Here is a 24,313-nt window from a genome sequence, read left to right on the forward strand (position 1 = left end):
TAGGTGAGTGCTAATGAATAGTTACTCCCTTCTTACAACATATGCATGCGTGCACTCATGAACGGTGCATATGATGATGGCTGTACCAGCACAATTGTGTGCCTGCAAGTACAAGCAAACCACCACTGTAAAAATCCCAGGTGGGATCGACAGTATCATGAACTAGGTGGATTCACATCTGCAAGTGGCAAAACTTGTCTGATCTTTTTGATCAAAAAGCAACAGTCAAAAATAGTCACATTAGACGAAAAGCAAAAGCTGCAGGATGGATGCTCGCTGATGCTGCTTAATTTCAAGTTTCTTGACACCCCAAATTGCAAATTACTAAACCAATTAGCGGCGCCTCAGAAGAGATGCGAAGCTTGTTCTGCACCTGGCTTTTCATTGGCTGGCACCAGTCCAACAACTCTCATTCTGAAAGAGACCATTAGGGACAGGTCACACTTGCTAGCGTGAACACTGGCGGCACTGTTGACCTGCCCTATAGCTAAAAATCGCAGCTGGTCACATGTCCTTTACGCTCGCGCAAGTGTGTTTGCACCTTTCAACATAAGTACATTATGGCAGATGACAGAAAAAACTGCGCATTTTCCCCGCTGTGTCTTTTCTGTTGCTCATGCCTCTTTGTGCTCTTTGCCATAACACAGTCAATCCCACTTGCAATGAAGCTGACTATTGCGTAGATTGCATTTGCTGTATCTAAATTTCCTAGTAACTGGGTTTCTCATACTAAAGCCAAAATACAGTCAGGCAAAAGAAGCATCTATTTCTATTAAAAGTGTGTTATGCACCCCTTCATCTTTCAAAGGAGATCTGATCATGGCACCTTCCAAGCTTATCAACACGCTCATGAGCTCCTCACCGAAACCCTTGCTGCCAACAAGCTGCTTTGGGGATGCAAAATAACTCCAGTCGAACCTCGTTATAACTAAATAATGGATATAACAAAGCAATGATGATTCCCCGAGGAAGCTTGGTCAACATGGTGTTATAACGAAGCTATGGCTGTAACGAAGTAATCCCCGGGCCCCTTCAACTTCATTGTAACGAGGTTCAACGGTAATTGCCGTTGAAGTGTTCACGCCAACTGGTGGCAGGTCACACTTCTAGTCATCATCTTCATCGCATTCCTAGCAGAGTCAGTGGTTCTTCGATCTCGGCATCAACATCCGCAGCAACCAAGTCATCCCGGGCGGCATTAGGTCTGGCCAGCTATGCATCTATGACATGTCGCCACACACCCACTTGCATCTGATCACTAGTGCAATGCGCTGCCTGCACATGGTAGCAGCGCAGAAGATGGACTGGATTAGCGGCGCATGATACACGACCGGCTGGGCCAGCAAAAAGTACCATGCGACTGGTTTTCAGACATCTCGGATCAGCGCCGTTGGTTGATCGGTGGCCATAGAGTGGTAGTTTCGCTTTAAACGCTGCCCCTGCATCACACCACCCACACTTCTGCTTTAAGCACTTCGCCCACCCAGCACGCATGCGCTGCCCGACTTTGTAGGCCTTGCAGCTTGTAGGCCTTGTGGTTATTTACAGTCTCAATGGTGACCTTTTTGTTTTGTTTTATGTCACTAAGTTCTTTTTGGGCAGTGTCTCATAGATTGGTGGATGCTTTCCATTCTACACACTTGCAGCAAGCAGAAGCTTTCAGACTGTGGAGGTGAGTGACAGCACCTTCCCACTGCCATGACTACCACAACTACTGCCACAATTGTACATTGTTCGGTGCCACTGCCCCAATACATATTTGATAGTAGCACCACCCTCACTCGTAATAAGGAAGTCTTTGTTATAAGGCCGTTATAAAGTGGACTCGACTGTACCTTCTTAAACATGAGCCAGAAATTCAATGCAAAGCATTTTTGCATTTTGTTCCTGCCAGAATGCATCCACGGCAGCTTGGAATCAACTGGACAAAGTGTGCCCAGCACCAGAATGCCACAGCCTGTGAGCCGCCATGACTGAGGTGACAGCAAGTGCGCCTTCTCCATGCTGGCTGCGAAGGAATCGATCGCTTAATGACAGGCTTTTTTCTCAAAGACCTGAAACCATCTTGAACTTGGACACAGCACAGTTCACATATTGCAAAATCGTGTGTGCAACCATGCATGCTTGAATGCTCGAAGGTATTACACTACTACCAGCCCAACTGCTGCCCTGTTTGTTTGTGCTTGAATTTCAAAAAGTTTTCTTTACTATTACATTTGAGAGCCTTCTTCTTGTCTAGGAAATGAATGAAAATGAGCGGTGGCCTAGTCATTCGAGCATCCGCCTCGCATTCGTGAGATGTTAGGTTCGATCCTCAGTGCTGCCAGGTACCCACTGGTGACACAATGGGTACAGATTTCCCCCAGCTTGGCGCTTGGTTTTTCTGCGGTGAACTGCTTGGGAAAAGGGTCTTGAACCAAACTATTGCACTGATGGGCCAGTGATTCGTTCCGCAGTCAAACAACCCTAAATCCGCCTCATGCGATAAAAGCCCACTTGTGGCATCGTCTACACTGATGCTGGGCCAGAGGAGCAGGATTTCACAATGGGAAAAATCATGGCGTTTTAAGAAACCCCCTCTCCTCATTCTACATAGTAAAGTAAAGCGCAGACTGCTGTGACAGAAGCTTGGCGCCCCAAACAACGGACAGCATCACCATTCCTTTGGCTCACAGGTCCAATTTCTCTTAATGTAGCGAGAAACGACTGTGGCACTCTGAACAAAGTCTCATAAGAAAATTGATGTTTTGGTGCTGACATGGCACCTTATTCAGGGTGACTGGATGGGAGCAAGGTTTTTAACATTCTTTTGGCCCACTGCCACTGTTTCGGGAAAGAGGGTTGCCACCTTATGGGTCATCTGTGTTCAGGTGCGAACAATGTGTCCATGGGCTGGCGGTAGCCGGACTTTGCGGTGCCGTGAAGGCCATGTACAAATGCTGATGGAAGGGAGCCCCGAGTCCAGTTTATATTTCCAAGTGTGTTTCGCACGTGCCACGATTCCATAAGCTGTCACTTGAATGAGTTGGGCTCGATGCCAATGACCCTGGCATGACCAAAGTTGATGCAATGATGTAGCATCATGATGGACCAACAACACATTTGCATTTGCTATTTAAATAGTGAGAAGGAGGCAAGTGGGGCTCCCAGACATCATACCGAATAAAAACCGTCAGCCAAATTCCACTCCCGTGTGAAATGTAGAGGAAATCAGGCAGTGGCTTGGCTGGCAGCAGCATTAACACCCATCTCTTGAAAGACGCACTGTCTACCAAAAGGCACTGCCTTTTAGGGTGGACAATATGTGCCTGTTGCTTGATGGAAGTAAGAAAAATCTGCCCAGGAAGTTCTGAAGTATGCTGCCAAAAATGTTTGCAATGTTTTTTATCTTCGCTGTTCAAAGCTCCCAAAACACGTCCTTATCATTTTAATTGATTTGTCGTGCGAAAGGCAACCCAATTTCTCTGGTGCTCAAAACTGCTGTAGGAGTTGAGCAACAGCCATTCTGATCTTTGTCGACAGCTGAGTGCACTTTCTGCTAGTGCCGCTGCCAGTTGGTATCAGTTTGTGAGCACAGGGCCGACCAATAAACAGTTTCAGCTGTACGGCAGTCTGATCACCTGGTTTCTACTCTCATGCCTGCCACAACAATGCGACAATATGCAAAGTGCATGCTGATTGCAACTCAACTTAGGAGCCCACCCTGTTTTTTTATTTAAGCGTCAACCAAAATTTTCTTTTCTTTTTATCATTCTTTAGCGGTCCAGCTGTGTCTGCAACAGCTTCTTTCAATGGGGTTCCATACAAGCACTGTCCAACACCAAATTTTCCCTTTGAAGCCTGTTATACCACGGCTTCAGCTACTAAACAAACATAAAAATTCCTTCCAACTTTGGTGTGTGCTTAATGAGGGTGGCACTAAGATTTGTGGGACTGCTGCCTCTGCAAAGCAAGCGAGTGGAGGTGTCACTGACCGAGTCCTTCAGGGCCAGGAAGCCATGGCACATCCACCGGCGCGTGGTGCCATCGCGGCAGATGTAGGAGAATCCGCGGTCATGGTTTCGGTCGGGGGCACAGAAGGACACCTTTTCGATGGTCTGGTCGACCAGCAGGCCCCGCGTGCCCGTCTCGTCCACCACGCGAAGGCCGTCGCCAGTCACGTGCAGTGTGCCGCGCACCATTCGCCGGCGGCTGTTGCGCAGCACCTTCAGGGCCTCCTCACACACCTGTGTTGGGGGAGCAGGCAGCAGAATGCAGTCATGTGTGAGTATTGCACCCACCACAGCAGGCTTTGATGTTCAGCTAGATTGAATCTCGGGCGTGGCAGCCGCATTTCGATGGAGGTGAAATACAAGAACATTGGTGTGCTGTGCGTTGTCAGCGCTCGTTAAGAAACCCTGGGTGGTTATCTGATCATGTGTCATTTTTGGATGCCAAATCCCACAATCCACCTCACGAACCACCAGCTGGTAATAGGTAAAGCGACCATCTCAATTATTCCATATTTTAACTCCCAGTGGACAAAAAAAAAATGTAAAAAGAAAGAAGAAATGGAAATAAATCTTGCACTAACTTAGAAGTGACGTGAAAAAATTGGTTGGCACTTAGAAAATCAATCTGACCACAAATCTGATACATAAAGATGAGCTCATGAATTAAAGCAGGCACAGGGATGCAAAATTCACAGCACAATTACCTGCTCACCTGCAAGTCAGTGCATTTGACTATATGATGCAGGGGTGCCTAAATCCATCATATGTGTAATGACATAACCATCCATAGTCTGTACTAAAGAATGAGGTCCACATCAAATTTATAAGTTAATTTCATCTGGTAACTTGCAGTACCTCGCACTGGAAAATCAAAACATACCTACCACAATCTCACTTGACAGGCATGAACAAACCTTGACAGAACTAGACGACAACTTCTTATGCTAGTGCTGAAGACAGAGTCAGTGCAAAACTAGGCCCCTGAACAACTGAACAGATAATGCGAACGAAGTGAATCAATGCACTTCCCACTCACAATATCATTGCCTCATTCATTGCCAAAGCCAGCAGTGGAATGCCACAGCTGACCTCAGAGCGGCACAAACATGAGAAGGACAGGTTGTCAGAAAAAATAATTTCTAAATATTCACCATCATGGACTAAACTTGAACCGCTGTGCAAGCACAATGCCTGTGGCCCAGAGCTGGCACAAATGCCATTAAAGGGGCTCTGAAACACCTTCCGAGAGGAACACATCAACTCGCTCAATCACTGCACTGTGTTGTCATGAAAATCTGAGATAAAGAGATAAATAATGCACTTCTACACGCAGCAGAGGGCCCTAAGCCATGCACTAAAGTTGGCGAGCCCTTCCCAGCGACTTTTTCATGCTTGCACCCTCCTGTGTCGCTCGCATTGTGTATACAAGTTGAGAGGTGGCTATTGGTTAGATTCTTTCAGACGTCAGGCAGCTACCGCGGCCAATAAGCCACGTAGTCCCAGGGGTCAGGAAGGGCTCAGCTCATGAATGCCTGTATTTTCAGAGCCGCTACAACACATCACTACTGAGTGCCCTCATATATGCCATAATAATTAACCCTTTAAGGCGCTTTGTTCACAACTGTGCACATTATGAACTTGCAGATTTTTCTACCTAGTGTGATCTACCTAGCACTGATTTCCTGATTTCAGACGAATTTAGCATCATTCACGCTGCAAATAGGGTGCCTTTTTATGCTACGTAGCAAAAGCAGCAAGTAATATTTGCGAAAACCGTGAGCGTGTTACCATGTCTTCCGCCATTTTCTTGCAGACAGATTCCGCCACCACAATTAATGCGAATTTTTTTTCTCTGAATTCTAGCACCATGCATTTTTACAAAAGAAAAGGATTCCATGATCCTTACACTGCTAGCTTCAAAAATGCTTGCATTTTCATATTACACTTTGGCATTTTTCAAGAAATTTTGTACATGCATGTGAAAATTTTTGCCAGTAGTGTGTTCCGCAGCAAAACTGCAAACTGGCTTTCTTGAGGCCTGGATACACTATTTAGGCAGGGAAAAAAATATTTGTTTTTATTTAGAATGATCAATGGCACCTGATAAATGGCCTTTGGCACTCTTGTAGAATGATATCCAGGACAAGTTAGCCTACCAGCTTACTAGCAAGGCCTTCTTAAGTACCATAATATCATCCATGAAAAATCAGCATTCTTTCCCTTTCCTCCAAGGTAAACGTAAGAACAGAAGCAAAAATGGCACCTGTTGTAAGCAAGGTGTGTGAATGCAGACCCAAATGAAATTTGTCCTTCACCTGTCTTGACGTCACGAATGAATAATCTGTTGCTTCATAGATGCCCTGCAACTTGATAGTATGTTTAATCACATTATTTTACTACTGGTAGTAAGGACAGGAGTATGTCAGTATTTCTTGGGGAAGTGAGTTCGCTGCAAACTCTGAGGATGGCACAAGATGTGAAAGCACGCGGAAATTAATGCTATCTAATGAGCAAGTGTGGAGCAGGTATGAGTTGCACTGCATGAGAAAGTATGAAGGCTAAGGCAGTATTCACCTGCATGCCGCGGGACTCGAACACTTCGACACAGCCGAGGTATTTGACCGGGAAGGTGCAGGTCCCCGCCCGGACAGCCGCCTCGTCTGCCTGCCACTGGTGTGGCTTGCTGCACTCCGGCACGTGTTCCCGCCGTGCGCCACGTCGCAGACTGTCTCGCAGGCTTCGTCGTAAACGGTCCATGCCTGCAAGTTGCGCAAAACCCATTAAAGCACTGCCATGCCCAATTGCTTGCGACACTTCACTACCTGGAACAATATGCTTAATTGATCCTTAGGTGCGATGCAAATGACCAGGTTGGTTACTCGTACTTGAGCAAGAAACTCTGCAAACACAGACCATACAAAAGTAAGAATGACGAGAAGCAGTGCCCACAAACTTTGCTTTGAATTTCAAAGCTGTTCAGTATTGGAGACATCATGCTTTAGCTAACATGTGACCTTCGAAAGCCCAATGAACACACACAGTTCACGTCACTCTGACCTGTTCTGGTGACAAATGCAATATTCCAAAAGAAGAAATTTCGTGCATGACCTACTGGCAGAAGTCGAAAGCAGTAAAGCTTCGGTATGCACTCTGCATTTACTACTTTACACTTTATGAGTAATAACAAAGATTCAACTTTGCAGCCCACCAAGTTTGCACTGAGAGATGCAAGCTGAAATCAAGATCAAAATAAAAAACAATATTGCATGTTCCCACTAAATATATTTCCTGCGACATGCAAAGGGTATTCCCATTTGGAATCCAGTCTTCATGGCAATGCCTACAACTTTGCCAGCCTAGCCTGAGTGACAGAGAACAGCAAATATATGCGTCAAGCGACACGCGACAACAATACTTTGTAGTGTGACACAGCAGTTCTGGCATGCTCTAAACCTGGCACAAAAGCTATTCTGTCCCAGCAATAATGCATGGCTTGCCATACAATGCCAGCTGCTCTATGTTACGATGGCACTGCCAAGGCCGCCAAAGACAACTTTTGGCTTTCCTGCATCTGGGGCGATGGTAAACATTTGGTATTCGCCCGAGAACGACACTAACTAGCTTCACAGTGCGGTGCCACGACAGGCGCCCTTTAATAGCAGGCCGCGAACGACCTAGACCACGAGAATTGCGAGACAGCGTCAATTACCCGCGCCCCGCGACTGCAGTTAATGAAACTCAATAGCGCTTGCCAGGGCGGCAGAACTGTTCCAGCCGCTGCCAAGGGCAACAGGTATAGCTCGAAGCCAACGTATTGCTGGCCCGGACAATGATCGCGAGTGCGCCTACCACGCGCCACGGACGAGCACACCGCGCGAATTTGGAAGTAAGCACAGCCTACGAAAAACTGAAAGAAAAAAAACAACTAGACACGTAGGCACCCCCAGATCGACAAGCAACGAAGACTCCAGCCGAAGCGCGGAATGAACAAAAAATGAAAGGCGGCTGTCGTCGATACAACAGGGCGCACGCGCCGCGCCATTCGGTGTAACCGGCGTATAGGGCGCAGACAGGCCGAAATTAATCGCTTTCGAGGTGCCTCCACCCAGCTTTCATTGCTGCCACGCATTTCTGGCTCACCCGCGGAGGCAACGAAAGCGGACAACGGCGAGGTAGGTACAACCGGTGCAACAACCGTCGATCGCTGCCTCATTAGGCGCGCCAATCGCCTTCTCGAGGAAACGATAAAAGGGGCGAGTTAAACGAAAGGAATTAACGGCGCATGCTGTCGGACGGGCAGCTTTTAGACGTCACCGTACGCAGCGAGCGCGGTTTCCGAAAAAAAAAAAAATAGGGGGGGGGGGGTGAAAACCATGCATGGCATCTTTCTTCGCACCCGTTTTTCTCGGCGACCTTCGAGGAGCGGCACGGACAGAACGCGATAAGGGAGGACATTGGAACGACGTCAAGGCGATAAAACTACCGTCGTTTTCTCTCAGGATTTCTGCTGAGCAAGCCAGCTGGCTGAGGTAACAACGCAGTCGGGGCAGACCGGCCGGTGCGGCTACGCGCGCCTTCGGGCAATCAACGAAACGCGCGTAGTACCGCAAGTGGCTGGCGTCTGTTTGAGGACGTCCCGGGGACTCGGACAAAGAGCGGAAAGCACGACACTGCTCGTACGCAGGTCTTCGCTCTGCACGCCGAAAGCCCACACTGAACAAAAACCTACTTCAGTGTTACTATCAGCTGGCGAGATGCTTAGACAGACTGTATGAGCATCTCCTTTGAAACCCGACAAGTGATGCGCTTTCTTGATTTTGTCTTTCAATACTCCCGTCCATCTGCGGATCAGCCACTGAAAACACGCACCCCCTCCTTACAACCCCGAAGCGGCTCACCGCCACCGGATGGAGAGACCAACGCACAGATCGCGCCAAAATGGCCATAATAACAGTGGTTTATAATAAAATTTAAACATCAAGTAAAGAAGGTGCTGGCCGCAGCCGGCTCTTCATATATGTCTTCGGGGTAAAAAGGTACAGCTAGGGAGATGATAGGGGACGATAGGAGGGATTGAGCAATACCAGGCTGTTCAGGAAAGCCCGCAGCTAGTTTTTAAAGATACTTTTTTTTGCGGTAACATGTTTTTTTCGGCATAGTAACGCCAGCGTTGGCGGACGCCAGAAAAGGTGCAAACCATGTTAACGAGCAAAGTGATTACCCAAATTGTAATACCTTTTTGACTACTGCCTGTAGGTTCCCAACGACCAGTTTTTAGAAATTCGAAAACGCGATTACTCCCGGCGCCGAGCCCGAACCTACACGTACTTCGGTTCACAGTACACGCGATACAACGGGGAACGGCCGGAATGCAACGAATCTGCAACACTATGCCACATCCCGTGGGCCTGCCGACAAACCAGAGCAATGCCAAAGATTATGGTTGATGGGGGAACCAAAGCGACTCAGGCCATGAGGGACGTCGTTTTGGAGACCACCCGGGGTTCTTTAGCGTGCACTGACATATCATCGCACAGTACACGCGTCTCTAGAATTTCGCCTCCATCGAACCGGGATCGAACCCGCGTCTTTCGGGTCAGCAGCCGAGCGCCATAACAACCACTGAGCCAAAGACGGACGACCCCCAAGAAATAGAGGTTGCGTTGTCAAGCACAAAGGTGGAAGACCAGTGCGGGCTGATCTGGCTCGCTTGACTGCCGAGGCCCCTGGACTAAGCTCCTGGGGACTTCTTGCATAGCGAATGAAGTGTTTCTTCCCTCTCTCCTGCCCAGTCGGAGAGCGAAATACTGCGCAACAAGTTTGGCCCAGACGGTATTGATCCTGTCGTATGTGCGTCTCCCCGTTTTTCAAGAGAGCGACGTCCACCAAATCGCGCCGCGAGAGGATAAAGGAGGGAGCTCTGGGAAAGAGGAACGCTCTCAACCACCACCCGGGGATATTCAACGTGCACTCGCACAGTGGCGAGGACCGGTGGGCGGGGTGCGACACGACGCGATCGGACGGACGTCGCTCTGGGTGAGCCACGGCGGTGAATTCTATAGGCACCCTGCATCCGCCAGGCGCCACCACCTTCGGTTGTCGTGAAGCGCCACCGCGTAGCCGCTTTTGCGTTCGCCGGGGGATAGCTGCAGCAGACGACGCGCCTCACGCGGTGCAGCGGTATGGCGGTAAACGGCGTGCCCCTTGTTTTATCGACGGGTTTCCTTGAACTTCAAGACGTTGACGCTTTTTTTCGTGGTGCAAACCTAAAAAAGGGTCAACTACTACTGCAAGCGGGCCACGTCTATGACGTCAGTGAAGCTGTGCTTGCTGCTGGCTCCGAAATCGTGGGAAAATGCATACCGCAGACAAGAATAAACGCAGCGACAAAACGCGTGACGCTTGAGGTAAGTTTAGTTTCTTCGAAAGCAGTGTACAAGTGCTCTAAACAAATGTGAGATTCCAGATGCCGACTTACAATTTTTTATCGCTGTACTGGTGCTTTAGATCGACGGAAGCCGAAGAATCCGCAGAGCTAGCTGTGACTGCCGCGCTGGCGTGGTGGGAAAATGTAAGCACACGGCGGCCGTTGCTCTCTACATTCAACAGTACAAATGTAGCTCGTTCACGACACGACGATAGCAACCTGAGCTTCTTTCTTTATGCAGTTGTTTCAAACCGATATATAAAAACACCTCTGAGCGCCGATTTCTTGAGTATATTGTCAGTGAGATTAATAAGAGCCGGAATCTTACTTCTGACGACGAACTAGCTGTATCCCACGCTGGCGCCGTTCTCTCTCCCAGGGTCTCGATGGGAAGGAGAAAAACTTGACGCCTGGTGAGTTGCTGTACTTGCTGTTACACCCTACTACACAGCAATTTTTGTTGTTGGGACGCGGACCCATGTAATCGCAAGCGCAAAAAGCAAGGCTTCCCGACGAAACAGCGGCGGCGATGCTACTCCTAGTCGGTCGGCGCGCTTGCTCGCTGCGGCCCCCAAGGGACGCTCGGGCCGCCGCTAGAGGCGCCCGCGTCGGCGCCGGAGTTACATCTGCAGGGTGCCTATGCATATGTGCGTACCACTACACACGCCTGTCAATGAGCAAGCAGCCAAACGGTCGAGCAGTTATGAAGAACGCTCGCTTATTACGAACCAGGGCTACCGTCAAGACGGCAACGCCACTGCACCTAATTACGATACAAGGAGGCGCTGTAATCATCTCTGCCCCGGAGGATCGAGACGAGCGCCTCCAAGCCTCCGTGGTGACACCCGCCAACCACAAACAAATAAAATAAGCGAATGGAATGCCGCCGAACCCTTTTGCCAGATTGCGGCCGTCAAAAACGCATGCCCTGAAATGTGACGCCCAACGATGGTGCAAGGTGCAGCAAGCTTCGCGCTGCACCCTATGCGCAAGCAAGCATGCATGGACGGCAGCGACCGCCGTGTGTCGCCGGAAAGACTCGCGAGGAGCAGTGCTTTGGAAGCTACGTTCTAAGCACCACACAGAGGCCTGGATTTTTGTAGTGTAAGCTACATTGGCCACGAACTTGTGATTTCGCTGTGGCGGTGCTCCGAGGAGGCACAGAGACAGACCTTGAGCCGTTGCCCAGCAACCGCCGCAGCTGGGCGGACGCCGCTAGGGTCACTCAATGCCATCGCCGCCCGGGTGGAGACAACTTCAGCGGCGCCGCCATATTGAATCACACGGGATCAGCGGCTCTAGCGCTTGTAACAGCGCCGTTCATGCTCTCGGCGCGCTTCAAAGTGCTTTAACTTGAATGGCCTTTTGCAGCGAGAGCTACACTGGGCTACCAGTCGAGCATTTCGCGGTACATGCGAGAGGCCAGTTGTGATTCAATATGGCGGGGTCGCTTAAGTTATCTCCACCCGGCGCTCGCATCGAGCAATACCACCTAGACTCGCATCGAGGCATCCTAGACGCCGCGCACTCGCCGCGCCATCTGGCATGACGTCACACCGCGCGCCTCGCCCACTGATCTCCACTAGGTGGCTGGATGCTGCATTTCCGCTTTCTGAAGTAGACGCAAGTGGAGCCACCGGAAGTTCAGTTGCATGTCCCGGAAGTTCGGTATCTGCTGTGTATTTCAATGCAAAAAGTCGCCTCTTTCGCCCTTCCGTTCTCAGTTTTTCGCGTTGTTTTCGTGTAACGTCTACTGCAATATCAAAAGAATAAGCAAGACAAACGCGAGAAATGTGTGCATTGTTCGGGGAACCCTGTAATTTCAGAGAAACCCAAGAAAACAGACATGCAGGTCTCACCATGCCACGGCAAGGGGGTACGTGCATTAAACACTATTTTCTGATCTGGTTCTTGTCTTCCGAGCGTAATTAGGGGAAGTAGTGGAATGACGATGAGTCTAGGTGATCTTAAAAATAAATTTTCGTGTTGCAAAGAAAAGGCAATGGCGCGGAAATCCTGATACTAGAAGAGCCACTCGTTATACAGCTGCCGCTGTTTCAATTTCGGGTTGGTAGCGGACGATGTCTCTCTTCATCGATGACAGGTGATGTTTATCGCGTTAGTGTACCATTAACCTTCTATACGTGCTTTCAATCTAACTCGATAGCACAGCCACGTTTCATCTACACAGCACGAGAGAAACGACAGGCGAGAAAGACGAATGCAGCAGCGCACGTGACAAGCGCTGTTAGAAGTCAACTGCACCGAACATCCCGAATAAAAGCCCATTCAGGCATAATTTTCTACAATACGAAACAGTACTTGATACGCTCCGTCGAAACAGCAGCACCATATACCTTTTGGACGCGTTAATGTGAACCAGCAGAACACCGACGGCACCTCACCAGATTGCGGCCTCGCCCTCGCTCCGGTTCGGTCTAAACATAATTCGGTAAAATGGTCGCTGCAAAGTCCGCTGCCTAATGAAGGTTTGCACCTATTCTTTCTTAAATGTATATCCCCCATTGACGGTATAACTTGGCCTTAGAGCGCGACGACGTGCATCACAACGCAGCGCAGAGCTGGCGACGCTAGCGCAACGGGACGACACAGAGCTGAGCAGACGACGCTCCGTACTGTGTAGCGACGTTCTGTCGTCTGCTAGTGCCGTGCCATAGCGATGCAATGGACCCGTATTTTTGAAACGTCTTTCCCGAGGACTTTGCTGCTCTCCTCATGCAGTTGACGGCGCAACAAGTAGGCATTGTCATGAAAAAAGACGAGAGCGTCGAAAAGACAAGGTGCTAAGTGGAAAACGAAAACAGAAAAACCGTGCTGAGGTCCCATTTCGTGCACTGCCAAAGGCTGACTTCCGGGACATGCTGCCCAACTTCCGGTGGCTTCACTTTCGGGCGCCCGATGCGGCATCCAGCCCTCTAGTGGAGATCAGTCAATACCAGCTAGTCTAGGTGGTATTGGATCAGTGGCCTCGCTGCCGCCCGCCGCCGCCTGGTATGACGTCACACCGATTCCCTCGTCGTTGCGCTCGCCTCCGCTCTCTTCGCCAGCTGCATGCTATGACCAGCAGCAGCAACTTGTCAGCAGGGTAGCTGGAGCTATCCTGGACTGAGGACCGGTCTCCTAGTCACCCTTCCTAAAAATAAAATCTTTTCACCACCTTCTTACAACGAGAACCTCCACGTACTCGAGATGTGCTATGGGCGACTGGTCCCAGTTGAGGTGCCGTGGAGTGATAAGGTGCAGCAAGAACATGCTTCCGTAAGGCATCCTTGTAGAAAGAGAAACATGTGCAATTTTCTCGGCGCTCGCAGTTAAACCGACCGCGCCCATCCGAGAGACGAACGCAAAGCATCCCTCCCTTTCAACGCTGCGCACCCTCCCCCCCCCCCCCCCCCACCCCTCGATCGTACTTTTCCGCTATTTTGATCGGGTGCAGCTCCCCTACACGAAAGCCACTTTTTCAGGTTACTTTTCAAGCTACATTCTGGGGGAACCACATAATTGAGCCACACTATGTCGCTATATACAAGTGGCGCCTAGTTAGGTACAGAGTTTCTTTCATCGCTACAGCTGTCGGAGTCAGCTCCTTAACACCCTCGCAAGTGGAATCTTGACACTGCCTCCATTACACTCGAGATGCGTGCAGCTTTAAAGCCTTAACAACAATCTCCGGGGACAGAGACCGCATTAAGAGCACAAGAGTAGGCGAGCTGAAGTGGCGCCGTCCTGTTGGCCCCACTCACAGTAGAGGTATTCATTAACTGTCCGTTGATGGGCACACTCGGACGGCTGCAGCATGCTGGTCCAGCCGCCAGGGATGACTGCGTGCGTGCTTCGGCAAGAACGGCCAGGTCACGGAAGCTGTCCGAAACTAGCAGAGCCTGCCGTCCGAGACCCTGCAGGTATCCGCGGCTGAGCAGGCATACCCCGCGACCTCACAGAAGGCAAATCCTTGCATAGATACGCATGCACGCGTGCTAAGATTCGTACAGTGCTGCGTCGAAGTGAGCAATGTCGTCATTGCTGCTCTCGAGGACCTCCTCGCACTCTTCGATCGCTTTGCTTTCGCGTCGAGGGATACGCCCCTTCCTTCGCTCCATGTTCCTCCAGCCGGACCGCACGAACTTCGTCGAAAAAAGAAAACGTAGCATGTATCCCGGCCTTAATCGCTGCAGCACTACAGCAGGAATGGTATGGAGACTCCCGGTATGAATGTAAAGTCGACATAGATCATTTCCGCATATACGTCGTGTGTGCTTCTTTGTGAATCGTGAACCAGCTATAGCCCAAGCTAGAGTTCTTCCGCATGTGCGGGCTTTGCGCCACTAACGCTATCGCGTCACACCCTCGGGGCGGAGCTCAAGTGTCCCCCGCAATTTTAGCGCTATTTTCCCCCCGTAATTATTCTGTACACAAGAAGTTCTCACGCAGTCCTTCCTTCCAGGACTTCCTTTTGTAAGAACTTTTTTTCGCGATCACTGTATTGAAGTTCGCGGCGCTATGCATTGTTTGCCGCGTTTGGTTCGTGAAAAAGAAACGCTTCCGAGAATACGGGAAAGGTCACATCCCTCCAGCACGAAGCGACAATAACGGCCCGGAAGTCCAAATTCACGTGACAAACTTCGCCCTGACGCAATGTAGTTTGAGCACCGCCTCATGCACACGTTCTGCCGGCGAGGCGGACGCACGGCGACGAGTACGCGTCGCGTGGCTTTTGTCCCATGCCTGCTCAAAGCGTCGTCGTCGACAGCTTGAGGAGGCACGGCCAGCAAGGCACTGCCCGCTAGACACGAAGAATGACCGGGTCAACCTCAGCTCTCACTGGGAAGGGACACAATTAAGGTACGTACGGGGGAATATTTGCAAGACGGTGACGTCTTTCAATACACACGCTGCTTCGAGGACCCGACTCGACTAGTGAGCACCGGGTTCGAATCCGACCGCGGTGGCCGCGTTTCGATGGAGGCGATAGGCAAAAGGCGCCCGTGTGCTGTGCGGTTTCAGTTGCACGTTACCAAGACCCCCAGGTGGTCGGAATTATTCCGAAGCCCCCCACTCTCTTTCTCCCCTCCTTTATCCCTTATATACCTCAGGGCGCGGTTGAGGCCGAGACGGTGACTGCGCCATTTCCTTTCCTCAAAAGCGCCTCATTTTTTCGAGGCTTCCCTCAACTTAGGCCGATGCGAACCAACCCACCAAGAGCGGCACATATTCTGCGCCGATCCACAATGAGGGCAACCTCGGGGATGCCATACCTCTCCTGCAGGGGCGGGCCTCGCAAGTTTCGATCACAACCCGAGAGCTTCTTCATGGCTCACCTCGCCTCGGCCAACTTCAGCCTGGTTGTCACTCATACTTTATTTCTGCACACACCGCGAACGCAATGTCCGGCAGAGAGAAAGGCTTGCTTTTCCTCTGAGAACGTTTCCTCCCGAGGGCAAAACGCTTCCTGTGCATCGTGAAACATCGAGGACGGTCGGTTCCATTTTGCCGGCAATCTGCGAAGAACGCGAGCCTCCGTTTCGCAGTTCCTGCTTCCCCTGCCGTCACACAAAGAGGGAAAGAGAACACATAATACACAGAGAGAAGGCCATGGTAGCGCGTACCGCCATCGATCTGCAGTCACGACCATTTCCGGGGGGTGGGTCAGAGGCGCCATGCACTGCAGACTCGGCAAAGCGGAGAGAGCAATGCTGCCTCTTTCGTCTCCGCACCGTGCACAGCCTTGGCACGGAGGGGCGTCTCCGCCGCTGCACTCTCGGGAAGAGCAGGCACCGAGGCTCGGTTAATTCACCAAATGCACATTTTGCGAGAGGCTGCATTCAACAGGCCCCTCTCTGTCTCGAGAACGAAGAGGGCATATTCCGCCCAACTGCATCATCTGGCCGACTGCACTGCACGAACGCGGGGTCTCCCTTATTTACGTGCATGGGCGACTACCCAATCACGCCTGATCTGACCAACTGAAGCAGCAGGGGAAACAGTGTTCAATGCAAAGGTGAGGTGGGGATAAAGTTCACGCACGATGGCTGTTTGCAATGCAAGGGTTTGAGCCTCTGCTCTGGCGAACCTTTCTTGTGCTGGATGTATCGGCCACGTTCCAAAAAAAAAAGAAGAAATTTCACCTTATCATTCGGCCCATTTCAGATTAGTAAAAAGGAGCGTAGTGCGGAAATGTATGCACGGTGCTCTCAACAAGTTTCAAGACAGCAGGTGGCACGGCTGAGAAAGTCTGGCTACGCTATGCATGGATGTTGCAGCCTCCATAGCCGAGAGCCGCGCATAAGAAGGGCGAAAAGACAAACGGCGGGCGGACTTATTTCTGTACATGCACGGTTTGTCACACCGGCTAAAAATGTGCGGAAAGGAACGACATCCCGGCTGTGCTCACGGCACCTACGAACGACGGCAAGAAAGACGGCAGTGCCTGCACCGAGTCCAAGCTGTCAACTGCCAGAGGGGCCTTGCCCTGCGGCAGACGCTGTCTGGGACAAAGTGGCCGTTGCCTCACTGCACCGAGTGAAGGTTTCGGCCGCTGCTACAGATGGCCGCCTGGCCGAACATTGTAAGCGGTGCCCTTGCAAACCAGCACGCACACCTGAATACGTACGGTCGCTTTGGAGAGGACAAGCACATAAGAAGGGAGGGAAATCCTTGAAGCCCTTTGCATAAAAGAGGCCGGTGAAAAGTGCGTGAGCACGCCTCCTGGTGCGCTTACAAATAAAGAAACAAGATGTCTTAAGCAGTACATAACTCACTCCATCCTGTAGGTGCGAAGGTTTTAGCAGTAAACAACGTGGTATTCGGTTTTCTTTTTTTTTCTCCTCTGGCTTTATTTCACCTGGTGTTAAGCCTCTTTCGCTGCTTTCATTCTACTTTCCAGTTCAATTCCGCCTTTTGGCTCGATACTGTGTACCTTGTGGAAATGTTCCATTGCAACTCATTTGAATCGTAATTTTCGTTTTTTTACACATGTTGACTATTTAAACTGCGTATATGCCTGCTTCTCACCGCGTCATTTTTTAACGCCGTGTATTTAAGGCCTCGACTCGGTCACGTCTAGAGTCACTGAATTATCCAGTGACTAGTCACGTCCACTCGGCCCGCCTACAGTCCGACCGCTCCGACGCGGCTGCGCAAGGAGAAGCGCATGCGCAGAACGTCCCACACGCCCTCTGTCGTGGATTCTCAAAGTAGCGCAGCGGCGGCCGACGCGAAATGCATCCTGCTGCATTCGGCGCCGGAAACGGTCGTGCCGCGCACGCGCTACGTCGGAGTAAAACCGCGCCTTGCATTTAGACTGTACGTTTTACCCGGCCCACTTTTAGTTACTGGACAACTTGCATTGCTTTTGGCTTTTACACGTGTCTTGAAACCGGATTTTTAGTGTACAATCGCGTCGCACCTTTCGGTTCTGCCACGGTTTCGAACTTGTTTATCCTTTCCTCTACCCCAATTTTAGATGTCCCTCGCCTTCCTTCATATCAGAGGTATTGTTGTTTTTTGCGACTCTGCTTTATGAGGGCTGCGAGTAGCTGATCTCGTCATCCAACGCTACTGCAGCTGAAAGGTGGCACTAGCGGAGCGAGTGCACAAATATTCCCGTCCCGTAATAAAACATCAGTTGCAAGTCTACAGCTTCTTTAGCGCTAGTTACAATGTCGGAATCCGTAGGCGCAATTAAGAGCACTAGCTTACACTCGTTTAGGCAGCAGCACCGCGTCGGGAGGACCACGCGATCAAGTACCCTGCACACGGATGCACGCTCCGCCACGAAACGACCTGCAGACCGGCGGCCGGAACTTTCTCCAGAGAGCAGCAGCCAAAGAAAGCATCGCATCACGAGAAAAGAGCGGCACGCACGAAGCCTCCCACCTACTCCCCGGCTCTCTCCGTGCTTTCACAAGAAGGGCAGCGGAACAACTGACCCCCCAGCTTGTGTTTGACGCGGCTCGTCGTGCACTGTTTTTGCCCTTGTTGCCCCAGGAAGAGAGGCATGGATGCACGGACGTCTCTGGCGGCCCGGAAACAAACAGCGGCAAAAGAAGCGATGACAGCGTCGCCATGCGATCGGCAAGGAGAGACACCAAATGCACAGCGACCGCCGACACTTTTCGCCACGCTGCAGAGCGAAATATCCGCAACTTTTTCCCAACAAAATTTGTCCCTCACGTATACAAACAAAGTGCTCCAGCGACGCGCCTCCGCCGGCCGCCACGATTGAGGAGCAGACTTCTCCGCAGGCATGTTTTCTTCGCGTGTCGCATTCAGACTGCCGTTCGGAATCCGCGTGCGTCGGAGATTCGGCCGGTAGTCGCTGGGCGCGACAGCCGCACTTAACTGCGTCGTAAACGAACTCCACTTGGGTTGGGCAGCTGCGCTTGTTTGCGCTGTTCGAGTCGGCCGAGAAAACAGACGCGAATTCGCTTTTCGGTGGGAGTCGTGGCCTGCTCTTTACATCGTGGACGATGCGAATCCCTGCGCTTGCGCCAGGGTGACACTGCCAGCTCGCGAGCTGGCGCGGCAACCTCCATCCCTACCAAAGCAGGCCCTGCTGTCAGATGCCCGTATAGGGAAAAGAGATGTACCCCACACAGACGAAGCGCCAACTATCGAGTGTCAGCTAGAAGGTACTCTCGTGTCGGAATTCTCTCAACACGGCGCGCACAATGCACAAGTGAGGGACTACACTAGCCAAGTTTGCTGCCTTATGAGCGGCCGTCGTGACAACCTACGACTTTGGTGCTAAGGAAAGACTCTTCGAGAGCGGTAACAAGGCTTCCCAAGTCCGGTCACGAGCTGCGTGCAGAGCACTCCCGCACAACCCTTTGTCAGATATATTTAACCGGTGTGCTCATGATGACACCGCTGACGCCATCTGCGCCAGCGGTGCTTGCATTTCCAGGCCATGATAAACGCTTGCTCTGAAGGAATAAATCCAACGACACCGAAGGCAAAGCCCGGCGTTGTTTGCAGGCACCCCACGATAGGGTGTGAGCGAGAACAGCGGACATTCGAAATCCACCATCCGTGACGTCATCACCGGGCTCCTCGGACGCTGTGGCCAGAAGCTCGAGATTTAATCGGCGATTACGTTATCGTTTTAAGCGCTGGAGGCAACCAAAAAAACACAAGCTTCCCATGCATTCCCCCTGGGGTAGCGCTAATGGGAGACAAAAAACAAGAAAAAATTGGCGGTGGTTTAGCTCTGGTTAAACCTGGAGCGACGCGATAGCTACAACTGGCCGAGTGGAACTTGGTCAGGTGAGGAACCACGTGATCAACCACGGCGCCGCGCCTCCGGCAGCTGCTCCGAACCACGTGGCAGCGTGGCGGCGCCGCCACGCTGAAGGCTCAAAATGCTACCGTAATGTAGCTATCGGTAAAAAACGCACTGTTTGCCGAGCGCGCTAACGACACGAAGAATTCGAGACAACGATGTTATACCATTGTTATTATTATGGAAAGTGTACTGTTGGCAGCGCCTTTAAATATTTACGGGAACGTGTACTTGTTTTAGTTTTGAGTGCGCGTGCATTTGGTACGGCGTCAGCGCCAACTCCGTCGGAAGCAGTGCATGGAGCTGACAGAGAGATTTAGCATAGCGGAGACGCACGCACAGTGGCATGCGTGGAGCCAGCCATGCAGGCGGGGCCACTGCCTCCGCTACTTCTCTCATGAGTGAGGCTGCAGTCACACCGATGAGAGGGAGGATAAGCTGCGCGCGAAGCACAGCCACGAAACAGGGTGCAAACTTAGCCGACACCAACGCTGCTCGTGTGTTTTTTCTAGTTCACCATATAGGTGCCGAGTGTTATTTGCCTCACAAGTCGTTAAGCGCGTTTCGCGAATGGGCAAATCGCGGGGCGCCACGCGCGCGTGTGCATCATAAAACGCGCCTACGACAAACCTCTCGGCCGGAGAGGAACGGACACACGCCTGCCTTTAACGCGCGCGCAGAGCAGCACGTGGCTGCTCATATCCACACCTTAAGTGCACACGAGAGTTTCTCTCTCACGGACAAGTGGCGAGGAGGGAAAAAACGAAAGGAAACGAATGAGATTTTCTTTTTCATTGAAAACTTTAATGAACCAAAAAGGTTGGGTTGTCACCGCCGTGGATGCGGAGTTGGGTCAAGGCTTCAGGAGATGGCCGCGGCTTCGTGCCTGCAGGCGATCTCATTCCACCACCAGCCTCTGAACTTCAGGTTCCGAGCTGGTTACCGCAGTCTCCCACTGTTCTTTGTTGCTAATGTGCCATTCTGGCCTAGGCCTAAGCCTGGGGCATCCGTACATCACATGTGCAAGGTTCCCTTTTGGATCCTCGCACATGGGGCACTGTGGTTTAAAGTTACCGGGTTACCGGGTATACATTAGGGCTCTTCTGTGTGGGCTAGGGAATGTGCCTGTTTGAAGTTGCCTCCAAACAGCCTGTTTCTGTTTATTTGGTGATTTATGCGGGGCCGGGTATATTAATCTCTGTTCTTTGCAATCGTTTGTAATCTCCTGGCACGTAGTCACGCGCTGCTCAGCTATCTCCCAGGGACGAGAGCTCATGGCCCGGTTAATGAGACCTCGAGCTTTTTCATGAGCCATTCCATTCCCTGGATGAAAGGAGTGTGCAGGGACCCAGATCAATTTAATCTGGCGAATTTGAATATCTTTTGTCCTGTCGAGGATTTGGTGCGCAATTTTGTGTATTTTTCCTTGTGCAAAGTTCCTTACAGCACTTTTCGAGTCACTCATTATGGCTCTACATTGTGTGCTGGTTATCGCCAGGGAGACTTGCACGCTGCCTCTTCTGCTTCCTCGATGTTGTTTGTGAGGACAGTGGCAGCTGTTGTTGTTTCGTCGCCCTGGTTTACAGCGGCTATCACGTGGCCCTTCCTCTCCTCATGCTTGGCCGCGTCCACGTAGGTTACGAACCTCCCTTTGGCCACCGTAATATTTATGGAGAGCCAGTCTTCTAGCTTCATGTCTCGTGGGGTCCATATTTTTTGGAAGCGGCTTAACTTAACGAATGAGAAAACTGTTTCACACACGCACTCTCTCTCGTTGAGCTCCTCAGCAGGGGAATTAACATGCCATGCAAAAGTGGCCGTGCTGTGAATGCGAAAGCATCCTGTGACCTAGAGGCACTTGACCTAAATGTCCTCAACCTTCATCCTCATAATGACCCTCATCATTATTTAGTAGCATCCTTTAGCATTCCAAAGCTACCACCATCATCACTTACCATCACTATCTACTGCGTTGCCTATAGTGTATTTGCTTCATAGACTACGATTACCAGGCACATAGCCAGGAATTTTTTTTTTTCGGGAGGGGCCCAAGGTAACGCTGAAGTGCTGGCAGCTGGTTGAGCACTGCCAAGAGAACAGGGTGAAGGGTGGAGTTGATTTCGGGGCATGCCCATTACTGCCTTTTGGTCTACTGCTGACGTCGTGCGAGACCACGGTGACGTCATTGGCGTTTTCGGACCAGGGAAGGGAGGAACGTAAGAGTGAAAGAGGTGCCTCAGCGGAGAACTCCGGAATTGTGTCATCTTTACCCGGGGATCTTTAACGTGCACTACACACATCGCACGGGCGCCTTTTGCGTTTCGCCCCCACCGAAAGGCGTTTGCCGCGGCCGTGTTCGAACCCGGGAACTCCGGCTTATTAGCCGAGTGCCCGAACCACTGAGCCACCGCGGAGGGCAGTGGCCCTCTTGAGCCGCATATACAGCAGTGAAGAAAAACTTAAGACACTTCAGTTTGTAGAGTTTAACATTCTCTGGCGCCCTAAAATTTGCGCACGAGGCGGATGGGATGACAACGTCAGACTTTTTACACAATAGCAACCAATGTTTATCACCATATTAGGCGACAGTTTGTTCCCAGAGCAAATTTATTGATGAACTTCTTTCTGCGCTGTGTGAAGGTATCGGCGGTTGTATGTTTTCATTATTAGACAGTTTTAGCTGTGCGTACGCAAGTGCTTGCGTACCCAAAGAGCTACGGCGCTGCGTGCGTTACGCTGTCCGCTCCGAAGTATAGTTTTAGCTGACCGTGCCGTAGCGTCCCTCAGGCGCACGTGGCGCCATCTAGTGACAAGAAGTCAAACCACATCAACGCTCGGTTGAAGAAAATTTCATCCGTGATTACTGATAACTACTGTGAGTGCATTGGGAGCCTTTTTTGTTCCAAGAAGAAAAACTATGCAAACCGAAGAAAATGCAAGATCTGGCTAAAAGTTAGAAAACTGCTTCGCCAGGTGTCGTTGCTACGTGGAAAACACACTGAATATAGTTAGGCCTAGGAGCTTGAAGATCGCCAAATTATCTGAAAAACAGGGGCTAGTTATCGCTTATACCACTACGTGTGGGCAAGATTAGGCGAAATAAAAGCGAACCGCTACCATTTGAGCGAGCTATTGCGTAGAAGAATCCAGCGGCGACATGTATTTATTCCGAAGCGGGCGAGCGGGGCGCCGCCATCTTGTCAAAGTTAGCGTACGCAAGCCACGCAAGCGCCGCAACGCAAACTCCGCTGGCTACCGTACGCAAGGCTACCGTACGCAAGACGCAAGGCTTGCGCTTGCGTTCTGCGCATGCGCACTACCGTCCCCGCAAACTCCTCGCGTACGCTAACTCTTTGCGTACGCACAGCTAAAACTGTCTATTATTAGAAAACGAGGCAACAATTTCAACAATGCCTTTTCACAATAGACAGTTTTAGCTGTGCGTACGCAACGGTTTAGCGTACGCAAGGAGTTTGCGGGGACGGTACTGCGCAGAACGCAAGCGCAAGCCCTGCGTCTTGCGTGCGTACGCTAGCCAGCGGACTGCGTTGCGGCGCTTGCGTGGCTTGCGTACGCAAACGTTGACAAGATGGCGGCGCCCTGCTCGCCCGCTTCGGAATAAATACATGTCGCCGCTGGATTCTCCGACGCAATAGCTCGCTTAAATGGTAGCGGTTCGCTTTTATTTCGCCTACTCTTGCCCACACCTAGCGGTATAAGTGATAACTAGCCCCTGTTTTTCAGATAATTTGGCGACTTTCAAGCTCCTAGGCCTAACTGAATGCAGTGTGTTTTCCTCGTAGCAACGACACCTGGCGAAGCAGTTTTCTAGCTTTTAGCCAGTTCTTACATTTTCTTCGGTTTGCATAGTTTTTCTTCTTGGAACACAAAAAGGCTCCCAATGCACTCGCACTAGTTATCAGTAATCACAGATGAAATTTTCTTCAACCGAGCGTTGATGTGCTTTGACGTCTTGTCACTAGATGGCGCTACGTGCCCCTAAGGGACGCTACCGCTCGGTCAGCTAAAACTATACTTCGGAGCGGACAGCATAACGCACGCAGCGCCGTAGCGCTTTGCGTACGCACAGCTAAAACTGTCTAATAACCCAATGCATCAATACTTTACGCGCAAGCCTGACAGCAAGTCAAGAAAAACTTAGAACAGACGGAAAATTAACGCAGTGAGAATTAAGCGCCCATGGAAGGACAGAAATGGAAAAACGAACTGAAGGCAGTCACTCCCCGAAAAACTTCACACGGAAGGAGGGGGCAGCATTGCATCATAATATGCCCAGAAATAGAAAATCTTATGCCCTTGAGATTTTGAATTAGCGCAAAAAATGTTTGAAAATATCACATCTTTTTGTTGAATACTGTAAGTGGGCAACAGTGGAGAGAGAGAGAGAGAGAACCGTATTTGCATCAACCTGCCGCGGTCGAAGGCAGTGGGCGAGATGAACTCGTACTGGCTTGTAGTGCTTCCTTTCTAATGACTTTAGGTCAACGGATGCATTCACAGCACGCAAGGACTTTGGTTCGATTGCCCACACCTTCGGAAGAAATTTCATTTCCCTCTGGTGACTGGGGGTGA

At 50.8% G+C, this 24,313-nt stretch overlaps 1 protein-coding gene across 3 annotated transcripts in view; it reads right to left on the reverse strand.

Annotated features, from left to right (window-relative positions):
• Positions 1 to 24,313, reverse strand: part of numb (NUMB endocytic adaptor protein) — a 70,482-nt gene that overhangs the window by 8,797 nt on the left and 37,372 nt on the right. For all 3 annotated transcript variants that reach the window (XM_077666764.1, XM_077666763.1, XM_077666762.1), the window contains exons 2-3: positions 6,567 to 6,751; positions 3,975 to 4,226 (exon numbers count right to left, since the gene is read on the reverse strand). In XM_077666764.1, the coding sequence (XP_077522890.1) occupies positions 3,975 to 4,226; positions 6,567 to 6,749 (435 nt within the window). In that variant the 5' untranslated portion in view covers positions 6,750 to 6,751. The remainder of the gene's footprint in view (positions 1 to 3,974; positions 4,227 to 6,566; positions 6,752 to 24,313) is intronic.

Source organism: Amblyomma americanum, chromosome 5 (assembly GCF_052857255.1).
Source record: "Amblyomma americanum isolate KBUSLIRL-KWMA chromosome 5, ASM5285725v1, whole genome shotgun sequence".
Taxonomy (NCBI): Eukaryota; Metazoa; Arthropoda; class Arachnida; order Ixodida; family Ixodidae; genus Amblyomma; species Amblyomma americanum.